General features: G+C 43.0%; 1 protein-coding gene across 1 annotated transcript; it reads left to right on the top strand.

Annotated features, from left to right (window-relative positions):
* The first annotated feature begins 4791 nt into the window (after positions 1-4791).
* Positions 4792-10692, top strand: LOC132583130 (vomeronasal type-2 receptor 26-like). Its single transcript, XM_060254801.1, has 3 exons — positions 4792-4992; positions 8244-8370; positions 9791-10692. The coding sequence occupies exons 1-3, from the start codon at positions 4792-4794 to the stop codon at positions 10690-10692; spliced, it is 1230 nt and encodes a 409-aa protein (XP_060110784.1).
* The last annotated feature ends 648 nt before the right edge of the window (positions 10693-11340 follow it).

Below are 11340 nucleotides of genomic sequence, written 5' to 3'. Positions count from 1 at the left end.
GAGAAACTGGAGAGCCTTCCTGCTGACGTTTTTGATATGAGAATGACAGGCCCAAGCTACAGTATCTACAATTCTGTCTATGCTATTGCACATGCTTTGCATGCCCTGCATTCATTCTGTAATGGACACAGAAGAATGATGGAGAGAAAGAAATGTAACTTGTTCAGTCAACCATCATGGCAGGTAGATATCTTAGACACAAATGCAACCACATGCATAGGGAGTGGAAGAAGATGCAATGAGTACAGTATGCTATCTCTTCAGAAATAATTTGTAAATTCATTCTTCACTGCTTTGCCAATCCATTCAGTTAAAAATGGCACAATTCTGCATGCTTCAGTCATGTACATCATTTCCTCCCCAGTACACTATAACGTCCAATGTAGGTTATCAACAATTATTTTATTTATTTATTTATTTATTTATTTATTTATTTATTTATTTATTTATTTATTTATTTATTTATTACGTTAAGTTTATATCCCACCCTTTCCGCAAGCAGACTCAGAGCGGCTCACAACATCACATTACTTCCATTAAAAACCAATAAAACATATAAAACATAATTACATATTTAAATTATTTAAAACATTTCATGGTGCTATATTAATACAGTACAGTATAGCGGTTCTGAAAGTTCAATGGTGACCATCGGTACTCTGCATGGTGCTCTATATGATGTCCAGTGGCAGCTCTCTCTCGGTTAAATGTCAATGGCCTGTCAGAACAATTCGGTCTTACAGGCCCTGCGGAATGTAGACAAATCCCGCAGAGCCCTTATGGCCTCTGGGAGAGCATTCCAGAGTTCTGGTGCTGCCACCGAGAATGCCCTAGCTTGTGTTGTACGCAACCTGGCTTCTTTTGGTCCAGGGATGGACAATAGATTTTTCGTCCCTGAATGCAGTGCTCTGGGGAATATGCGGAGAAAGGCGGTCCCACAGATAGACAGGTCCCTGACCATAAAGGGCTTTAAAGATCAACACCAGCACCTTGAAATGAACTCAGAACACAACAGGAAGCCAGTGCAGCTCTTTCAGCACCGGCTGAATGTGCTCCCATTGAGGGAATCTTATTAACAGCTGCGCTGCAGCGTTCTGCACTAGCTGTGGTCTCCGGGTTAGCGTCAAGGGTAGCCCCATGTAGAGAGTGTTACAGTGATCTATTCTTGAGGTGACCGTAGCATGGATCACCATTGCTAAGTCGTTATGCTCCAGGAACGTGGACAGCTGCCGTGCCCGCTGAAGGTGGAAAAAGGCGGATCTAAATGTGGCCGCTACCTGGGCCTCCATTGTAAGGGAAGACACAAGGAGCATGCCCAAGCTCCTGACTTTAGGGGCTAGTATTAATGGCACCCCGTCAAGAGCCGACAGATGAACCCCTCCCCCCCCAGACCACCTCCGCTCAGATAGAGAACCTCCATCTTCGTCGAATTCAATTTCAGTCTGCTCAACCTGAGCCACGAAGCCACGGCTTGAAGGGCCAGGTCTAGATTTTCCGGGGTGCATTCGGACTGGCCGCCCATCAGTAGATAGAGCTGGGTGTCATCTGCATATTGATGACAACCCAGTCCATACCTCCTGACAATCTGGGCAAGGGGGCGCATATAGATATTAAATAGCATCAGGGATAGGACAGCTCCCTGTGGCACCCCACAACTGAGAGAGTGCCTCTGGGATGCTTCCGCCCCTATCACCACCCTTTGTCCCCAATCTTGGAGAAAGCAGGTCAACCACTGTAAGGCGGTCCCCTGAATCCCCACATCAGCAAGGCGGCTAGTCAGTAGCTGATGGTCAACCGTATCAAAAGCAGCTGACAGATCTAATAACAACAGCATCGCTGAGCCACCCCGATCCAGATGTCGCATGAGGTCATCTATGAGAGAGACCAGAACCGTCTCCGTCCTGTGACCTGGTCAAAAGCCGGACTGGAATGGATCCAGTGCGGAAGTGTCCTCCAGGAATCCCTGTAGCTGAGTTGCTACCGCCCGCTGTATAACCTTACCCAAAAAGGGAAGGTTTGATACCGGCCTATAATTTGCCAATACAGCCGGATCTGCAGATGGTTTTTTTAAGAGGGGACAGACCACTGCCTATTTATATGATGACAATGTTCAACCCCCTTTTTCAGATAACATAGAGAACCTCCCTCAGTGGCCACCAGTTAGTACGCAAGAAATAAAAGCCCATATAATGCAACTGAAAAATCGGAAAGCCCCAGGTATAGACGGCATACCAGCTGAGGTGCTTAAAGTGAATGTAAATTGGTGGGCACAGTTTCTGGCATCTTTTTTTACTTATGTTGATCAAACAGGTCGAATTCCATAGCAGTGGGGAACAGCTATAGTTGTCCCTATTTTTAAGAAGGGCAATCGAAATAATCCCGCCAATTATAGGCCCATAAGTCTTTTAAATATTATAAGTAAGATTTATACAAGACATCTTTTAGAAAAATTAGAAATATGGATGGAACAAGAAGAAATGATCCCCTTGGAACAGGCTGGATTTAGGAAAGAAAGGTCGACAACTGAGCATTGCCTCCTATTGCAACAGCTAATTGAGAAGTACTCTGGCAAAGGTACAACCGCTCTATATGCGGCTTTTATTGATTTAAAGGCAGCATTTGATTCCATCTCAAGGCAACGATTGTGGCAAAAACTAGCGGCTTCCAATATCGATAAAAGGCTCCTATTTCTTATTCGTGGCCTCCATGAAGAATCATTTCTTAGGGTGAGATGCAATACACAAGGATTACTCACAGAACCAATAAAAATTAAGAAGGGTGTAAGACAGGGTTGTCTTTTGGCCCCCATCTTATTTAATTTTTACATCAGTGATATGGTGGAACATATGACTGATATTAAATTACACCCCCCAAAGCTGGCTCTTCGCCACCTTTCAGTACTGCTATATGCAGATGACGTTGTACTGTTATCTAGAACACCTATTGGGTTGCGGAGGGCATTAGACAGCTTTGTTAAGTATTGTGAAAACGAACGTTTGGTAATAAATTTTGAAAAAACAAAAATGATGGCATTTGGTAAAAAAGCCAAGAAGAGGTACTGGACTATGAAAGGGGAGAAAATAGAACAAGTAACAAAATTTACTTATTTGGGAATGGTAATTCAGGATACAGGCGCCTATACTGAACATTGTAATATGAGGGTGGAGAAAGCTGAGAAAACAATATACTCTATCCTGAGATTTTTTTCGTTCCAAGGGGGGCTTTTATGTTCCTGCAGCACTGAAACTGTTCCAATATAAAGTTTTAACACAACTGCTCTATGGTATCAACCTGGGCATCTCGGCTAAAAAATTACAGGCTCTTGAGAAAGTGCAATCTAAATTTCTCCATAACATCTTGCAGCTCCCGCCAGGTGTGCCAAATGCCCTTTTGCGACTAGAAACTGGGCAAATAAGAATTGAGGCCAGAATTATGTTGTCTTTGGCATACCAATGGCTAAGAATCTATACAAACAAAAAAAGGCCTCTTTCCTCTAATAATTCAAGACCTCTATAGGCCAAGGTGGCTGCAATTGGTTGAAAGCAATTTGGAAAGTATAGGATTCTCACTTGAAAACCTCTTGACGCAGAGTAATGCCAAAGCAAAAAGTATTATCAAACAAAGAATCTGTGATATAGAGAGACAAAGGGATCTAGAACAGGCCCCTTCTTTCTTGGCATCTACCGAGACCAAATATGTTATGAGAATGGCCAAGTACTTTTCTTATTTGGAGGTACCAGCTCACAGAAGGGCCTTACATTGGCTCGATGTGCAGTCATGCCCTCAAAAGTGTTAGAAGGGAAATATAGGAAAGTTCCATATGAAGATCGACGCTGTTCTTGTGCTATGGGAGAGGTGGAGTCGATGATTCATATGTTTTTTTTTCGATGCCCATTCCACCAAGCATATAGGGACAGGTTTGTTTTCCCGTTTGTAGTCAAACCAATAATATATGCGGACAGGGCGTGTTTGGAAAAACTTTTGGTGGATGCAAGTCCATCTATCTCTAGACAGATAGCTAAATTACCTGGTGAAGTTCCATACTAAGAAACAAGAAATGGTAGGTTTTGTATGATCTGTTTGAATTCTAGGTTATAAACGATTTTATATATTCGGATTTAAAGGATTTTATATTAATTTGAACTGATCCTGGATTTTAAAATTGGTTAAATTATATTTTAGTTATCCCCGTCCTGTATAGGTGCGGAAAAGTTTTAAGTATTTTATTGTCTTTTATGTATTTTATGTATTTTAGAAGGGGTTTTACATGATGTGTTATAATTTTTATATTGGTCTATGACCGTAATAAAAAGTTCATTCATTAAGAGGTGTGGGAAAGATCCCTTCTACCAGGGATCTGTTGACAATACCTTGTAGTGGGTCACGTAGCCACGTCAAGCTAGCTTTTATAAGCCAGGACGGGCACGGATCCAACCTACAAGTCGTAGGGCTTACAGCCAAAAGGATCCTGTCGACTTCCTCCAGGCTGAGTGGGCTGAAAGAATCTAAAATTGGACCAGAAGACACGCTCTTTTGCTGTATCAAGTTCTTTTGCTGTATCAACTATGGCAGGAAGGTCGCGTCAGAGCAACGAGACGTTATCTGTGAAAAAACTCGCAAAAGCCTCGCAGCCTATTTCCAATTCTCTAATATTTTGTTTACCCTGTGATAGAGTTGCTAGTGACCGAATTATACTAAACAATTGTGCTGGGTGTGAGGTCGCAGATGCAATTCTGGATGCAAAATAGGTCTTTTTTGCAGCCTGAACTGCCATCTCATAGGTCCGCATAAATGACCTATAGGATGTTCTCGCAGCTTTGTCGCGAGTATGTCGCCATCGTCTCTCTAGTCGTCTTATTCGCTGTTTCATTGATTGCAACTCCATGGTATACCATGGAGCAGATCGTGAACAAGGATGAAGAGGACATTGGGGAGAGATCTCGTCGATGGCCGTGGAGAGTTGGTTGTTCCAAATATCCACTAGCTCATCCAGTGAGTCACCAGAAGGCCAGGGATCCTGCATGGCCATTTGAAGCTGCAAAGGGTCCATATGGCTACGCGGGCGAGCTAAAACTTGCTCACTGCCTAAACGGGAAAGGGGTGGTATGTCCACACGAGCCTTCAAGGCCTGGTGGTCAGACCATGGCACTGCCTCTGCAGAAATCTGATCCACTACAACTCCTGCCGCAAAGATCAGGTCTAGTGTGTGCCCAGCCCGGTGCGTGGGCGCTGTTATATATTGGGAGAGTCTAGTGCTGCATGGAAAGCACAAGGTCTGTCGCCCGAGTGGAAGCCACGTCCTCGGCATGGACATTGAAGTCACCCAGGACTATAAGTCAAGGATGCTCCAATGCCCAGCCTGCTACAGCCTCCATCAGGGGTGGTAAGGCACTGGCCAGCGCGTTAGGCAGATGGTACACCAGCCAGATTGCCAAACTCTCCCTACATCCCACACCAGGCCCACACACTCCACGCCCTTGATCTTTGGTGGCGGAAGCATCCTGAAGGAGCAATCCTCCCGTATGAAAAGGGCCACCCCTCCCCCCCGCCCTCTAGTCCGAGCCTGGTGAAGGACAGAGAACCCAGGCGGAGCCACTTGGGATAGAGCAACTGTCTCCCCGTCCCGCACCCAGGTCTCCGTCACGCAAACCAGGTCCATATCCTGCCTGATAAAGAAATCCTGCAGGACTGAGGTCTTATTGTTTATGGACCTGGCGTTGCACAACAAGACATTCAGTTGATATAGCATACACATTTGGAATATGATACTCAAATGATATAGGCACTTATGAGTGTTTCAATGCAGTTTATTTGATATTTTTAGAGAGCAGTGATTGATGGTTGCAGAATAAAAGAGAAAATGGGATCGACGTATATAAAAATCATGTGGGACAGAGGTTGTGATAAGAAGAGTGAATGAAAAAGTGGTTGTGTCAGATTCTTTTATCTGAATCATTCTTCCCTAAGAAATGTATTTAATGATTTTTGCCCAATCAGGAGCCTTGTACTTCCGTAGCCATCCCAGATCTGCAAGGCCCTTCTCCTTTCTTCTGGTTAACTTACTTCTCTCGGGGTGCAACCAATTAATTGCTAAAAATATCCCCTGCTAAAGGCCTAGTATTCCAGCACTTTGGGTATATGCTTAAAGGTTCTGCCTTTCTTGCACATTTCCTCTTTCCAATACACTAGGGGAGCACTAAATGGGAGCACATACAGCCTGCCCTGCGCGAGCTGCACTGGCTGCCAGTTATATACCAGGTTCGTTACAAAGTGCTGGTTATTACCTTTAAAGCCCTATATGGTCGAGGACCTGTCTACCTGAGGTCTGCTGGAAAAAACTTGCTGACCACCCCTGGACCAAGAGAGGTGAAGCTGCAATGCACCCGCAATCGGGCCTTCTCCTCTGCAGCCCCGAATCTATGGAACCAACTTCCAGAGGAAATGCGGGCCCTGCGGGACCTTGAACAATTCCGCAGGGCCTGCAAGACCTTCCTCTTCTGACTGGCTTTCGCTGACGAAGAAAGAAATTGCTAATGATTACCGCCATCATAAAAGAACAAATAGCATTAGCACTTTTATTAATTTAATTAATTAATTTTAAACATATCAGAATTTTTAATGTTAAATGTAACTTTGTCTTTCTGTATAATGGAAATTTGAATGATGTTGTTAGCCGCCCTGAGCCTGCTCCGGCGGGGAGGGCGGGATACAAATAAAATTATCTATCTATCTATCTATCTATCTATCTATCTATCTATCTATCTATCTATCTATCTATCTATCTATCTATCTATCTATCTATCTATCTATCTATCTATCTAGGTAATCCAGGGGTGTACAAACATACTTGCAGACTGTGGAGATATAGAGAACACCCATAGCCTCCTCCCCTAACTACTACTTCAAAAGCACGACTGAATAGGGACAATGGGTGTACATAGATCAATCTACCCAAATTCAACATGTACTGATATTGACTAAGGAATAAGGAGCACAGATAGCATTTTGTGTTTGGGGGTAACAATAGCATGCTCAAAGATCAAAATAAAATTATTCAAAGACATCCCTGTAACCTTAACACTGTGGTGTTGGAAAGTGCCATCAAGGCACACCTGACATGTGACAACCCTGTAGGATTTTCAGGGAAAGAGATGTTCAGAGATGGTTTCCATTTCCAATCTTTGCATACTGACTCTTGACTTTCTGGTTAGTCTCCCATATAAATACTAACCATTGCCAACATGGCTTAGCTTCTGAGGTCTAATGAGAGGAGGTTATCTTGAACTATCCACACAGTGCATATCCGATTATACAAGCAGGATAGGTACAGATTATTCTAAGAAGTGCGAGTTTTGGAAACGATCCAATATCTTAGGTCTTAGTTTGAGGTTTCTCCCTCTCTGTCACTACTGCATCATAGTGCTGCAGTTGTAATGAAGTTTTAGTGTGAGCAAACTTCTGTTTAAAAGGCAAGCTGGCAAAGAGGGTAAAGAGAGGAAATAGACCTTCTTCCTCATGTCCAAAATATCAGGCCATGCTATTTCATAAATGCTGGGTGGGGGGGGGGGTGTTAAACATTGATTTGTAATTATTAACATGCCCTTTGTTTTCCAATAAATACGTGAGCTCAGTTTTTTCCTTTTCTATCTAGATTCACCACTTCTTGAAAAGCATTTCATTTAATAACAGTGCTGGAGAAAGTATTTCATTTGACCCTAGTGGAGAGGTAGCCACAGGGTATGATATTATCAACTGGCTTGCTTTCCCAAATCAATCTGTTTTTAAAGTCAAAATTGGAGAGGTTCATCCAGAAGCTCCTGCTGACCACATGCTTACCATTGATGAAGATCATGTTATATGGCCCAGCTGCTTTAACCAGGTAATACTGGCTTATTTAATCCATTAACGAAAATATGCCATGCTAAAATGCACTGTGGTGCTCCTGTTTCTTGATCTTAAATGATAAACATTAAGTATAACAGCTGACTTGAAACCACGTAATAGAATAGCAACTGTGGGTTAATTTAGAGCAGACAGAAAAAAGATCATGTCAACTTTTGAGAAAGGGTTACCTGCCTCTTAAAGGGGGCCTGTTGTTCTCCTGATATTACAATTCATGGGATCCTTCTTCATTTCCATACATAAAAAACTTGGTTGTGAATGTCTCAATCAATTTGAAGAAACACTTTTTTTTTACACATTATAGACTGAATTTCTATTTTTCCCTCTCATTCATACATTAGACACGGCCCGTTTCTGTCTGCACTCCAAGTTGCCACCCAGGTTACAGGAAGGAAATGAAGGAGGGAGAACAATTCTGCTGCTATGGCTGCGTTCCTTGTCCAGAAGGAAAGATATCCAGTCTGAAGGGTAAGAGATTTGCAGCCCAATCCTTAGGAGGGTCTCTCCTTCAGAGCTGAGATGGAAGCTGCTGTATTTCACTGTTAGAGCTTTGGGGAAGGATTTTGGAGACATAGTATCATAAGTCTGCTAGGGCTTAGTGTTAGCAGGACTTTTCAGAAGTATAGAACTTCTCGGGAGAAGAGGAGCCCTGTGTAGCCAGCCTTGAATTCACAGAATCTGATGACTAGGAAAATTAACTGAAGGCTGCTCAGGATTCACAGTCAACACCTGGGGCAGAAACACTGACCTCCTCCAGCTTTGAGGTGAACCTTAGTTGTCCATTTCCAGCACACCAGCAAGTGTATGCCTCCAGGCTGCACACCAGCTGCTTGCTGTTAACAAAAATGAGCAGTTGCAGGATTTCTTCTGAGCAACTGGTTGTAAGCTTGACCCTTAGGCATGGGACTATATAACCAGCCAAGGTAGGCTTGTAGGCAAGGATACAGCATGTATGATAGTTGTTAAGAAATTGACTTTACTCTGCCTGACATCTGGTCCTCTTATCTATGACTGCTTTGCTTGGTCCCCTGATCTTAGACTGCTTTGCTTGACCTCTGACCTTGGAACAAATGCTATGCCTGTCTTCTGGCACCTGATAGAGCCTGCAAGTCACTACACATAGGTTCGAATGCCCACTCTGCAATTGAAACTTAATGGATGAATGTGGACCAGTAACATTCCAAACCATGCCTTCCTCACAGAATTGTTGTTGGGATAAAATGGGGGAGAGGAGAACAATTTCAACTGGTTTGAGACTCTCTCTCTCATTCACTCCCTCACACACACACTATCTGCCTATCTTATTTAAGTGCATAATGTTTGAGACATTTTGATATATGATTGGTCAACACGACTATCACACCCCGCCCCCCATTTCTCCTAGTATACACTTACGGTGTCAAAACTACACAGTATACACTTACAGTGTCAAAAACTACAGAGTATTGATTATGAAATGTCATTGAGTGAGAGGGATTTTCTCCAAGCTAAGTCTTAAGGAAATAGGACTCACACCAGTAGTATTTGTTGTACTGATAGTTTCCCAAAGGATTAACCTTAGGGCAGTTGTGTTCTCTCAGTTTAACATACCTCTATAAGGAACTACATCAGGGAGTCTGAAATTGAAGTCACTGTAAAACGTCCCACAATCAAATAAATTATCTGCAACAGTAGTGATATATCTTCAATAGAGAAGTAAAACATAAAAAAATCTATCTGCACATGGAATTGTCCAGCCATGCCTCCAGAAGTTCCTGCGGGTAAGCATCAGAAGTAGAATGAAAACTGGAGGATGTAATTCCCACAGAAAGATGCACTTGAAGGAGATATGGGAACAATTATAAGATACACTGAAGTTGTCTTCCTCTTGCCGCTTTCTCTTTTACAGACATGGACGCGTGCATCACTTGCAGAGAAGATGAATATTCAAACATAGGAAAAAATCAATGCTTTTCCAAAGACATCACTTTCTTATCTTACAAAGAACCACTGGGGATCACTTTAGTGACTTTTGTCCTTTTCTTTTCTTTCATCACTCTTTTGGTGCTAGCAATCTTTATAAAGCACCACAGCACCCCCATTGTCAAAGCCAACAACAGGAACCTTACCTATTCACTCCTGATCTGCCTCCTCCTTTGCTTCCTTTGTGCTCTGCTCTTCATTGGTCAACCGCAACGGGTGTCCTGTCTCCTCCAACAAACCATTTTTGGCATGGTCTTCTCAGTTGCCATTTCTTGTGTGCTGGCAAAAACTATTATGGTGGTTTTGGCTTTCCTAAGCATTCAGCCAGGAAGCAGTTTGAGGAGGTGGGTGGGGAGAAGAGTGGGCAATTCAATTGTGATTTCCTGTTCCCTTTTCCAAGCAGTCCTTTGCTTTGTGTGGCTGATCACTTCCGCTCCATTTCCAGATGTTGACATGCACTCGGAAGCTAAAGCAGTTGTACTGCAGTGCAATGTAGGGTCTGTCCCCATGTTTTACTGTGTCCTGGGCTACATGGGCTTCCTGGCCGTTGTTAGCTTTGTGGTGGCTTTCTTAGCTAGAAGATTACCTGATAGTTTTAATGAAGCCAAATTTATCACTTTCAGTCTCTTGGTCATTTGCAGTGTTTGGATATCCTTTGTTCCCACCTACCTGAGCACCAAGGGGAAATACACTGTGGCTGTGGAGATCTTCTCCATCTTAGCCTCCAGCGCAGGCCTTCTGGGTTGTATCTTTGCCCCCAAATGTTTCATTATTATGTTAAGGCCTGATCTGAACAACAGGGAACATCTGATAAGAAGGAATAGGTAATAAGATGAAGGCTATGGATTGACGTGTAGTTTAGGTTCAGCTTCTCTCAAAGAGAAACCAATGGTTGCTGAGAGCATAATGACCAGAGGCCGACAGTCAAACAGCCAGTAGTTCTGGGAGAGTGAGAGCTGGCTGATGGAAGATGTCATAATCTTGAGTCAGAGTTCAGGAGAATAACTTACTGCAGCTAAATGAAAGTCAGTTTGTAATTTAGAATCCAAAATGGCTGATTAGATCTATAGTGCAAAAGTTCAAATGTCGAGAAGCTTTTCAATCCTTTAGCTAATTCACTCTTATGTTGCATTTAAATAATAAATAAAGTTACTCCTTTTTTGCTTACACATATGGATTTCATGTATATGATCTTGTCCTACTTCTAAATGGATTAGGATAGGAATAAATGGGGTCAGTGAAAGAATGTAGCAGTGTTCAACCCCAAAGTTTCTGAGTGCTGTCTGAGTGAGGAGCGATTGGTAAAGGGGCTAGATTCTGCTTTCTGGTGGTGTCTCTGTTAGCATGAGGGAGGACTCAGAGTCTGAAAGTAGCACAGCTGGCTCTGCATCTCAAAAGAGGCAAGAAATTTGTTTAGCTGTCATAGCCAACATGGTAGAGTTTCTAGAATGCCTGAATAGGATCTAGAGCACGGGT

Source organism: Heteronotia binoei, chromosome 15 (assembly GCF_032191835.1).
Source record: "Heteronotia binoei isolate CCM8104 ecotype False Entrance Well chromosome 15, APGP_CSIRO_Hbin_v1, whole genome shotgun sequence".
Lineage (NCBI taxonomy): Eukaryota > Metazoa > Chordata > Lepidosauria > Squamata > Gekkonidae > Heteronotia > Heteronotia binoei.
Note: the sequence above shows the minus strand (reverse complement) of the source record. Positions and strands in the feature narration are given on the sequence as shown.

Coding starts and splice junctions, on each gene's coding strand:
- LOC132583130 (XM_060254801.1), top strand. CDS start 4,792: ATGACCTATAGGATGTTCTCGCAGCTTTGTCGCGAGTATGTCGCCATC. Junction 4,993..8,243: donor AATATCCACTAGCTCATCCA/GTGAGTCACCAG, acceptor TTCATACATTAG/ACACGGCCCGTTTCTGTCTG. Junction 8,371..9,790: donor AAAGATATCCAGTCTGAAGG/GTAAGAGATTTG, acceptor TCTCTTTTACAG/ACATGGACGCGTGCATCACT.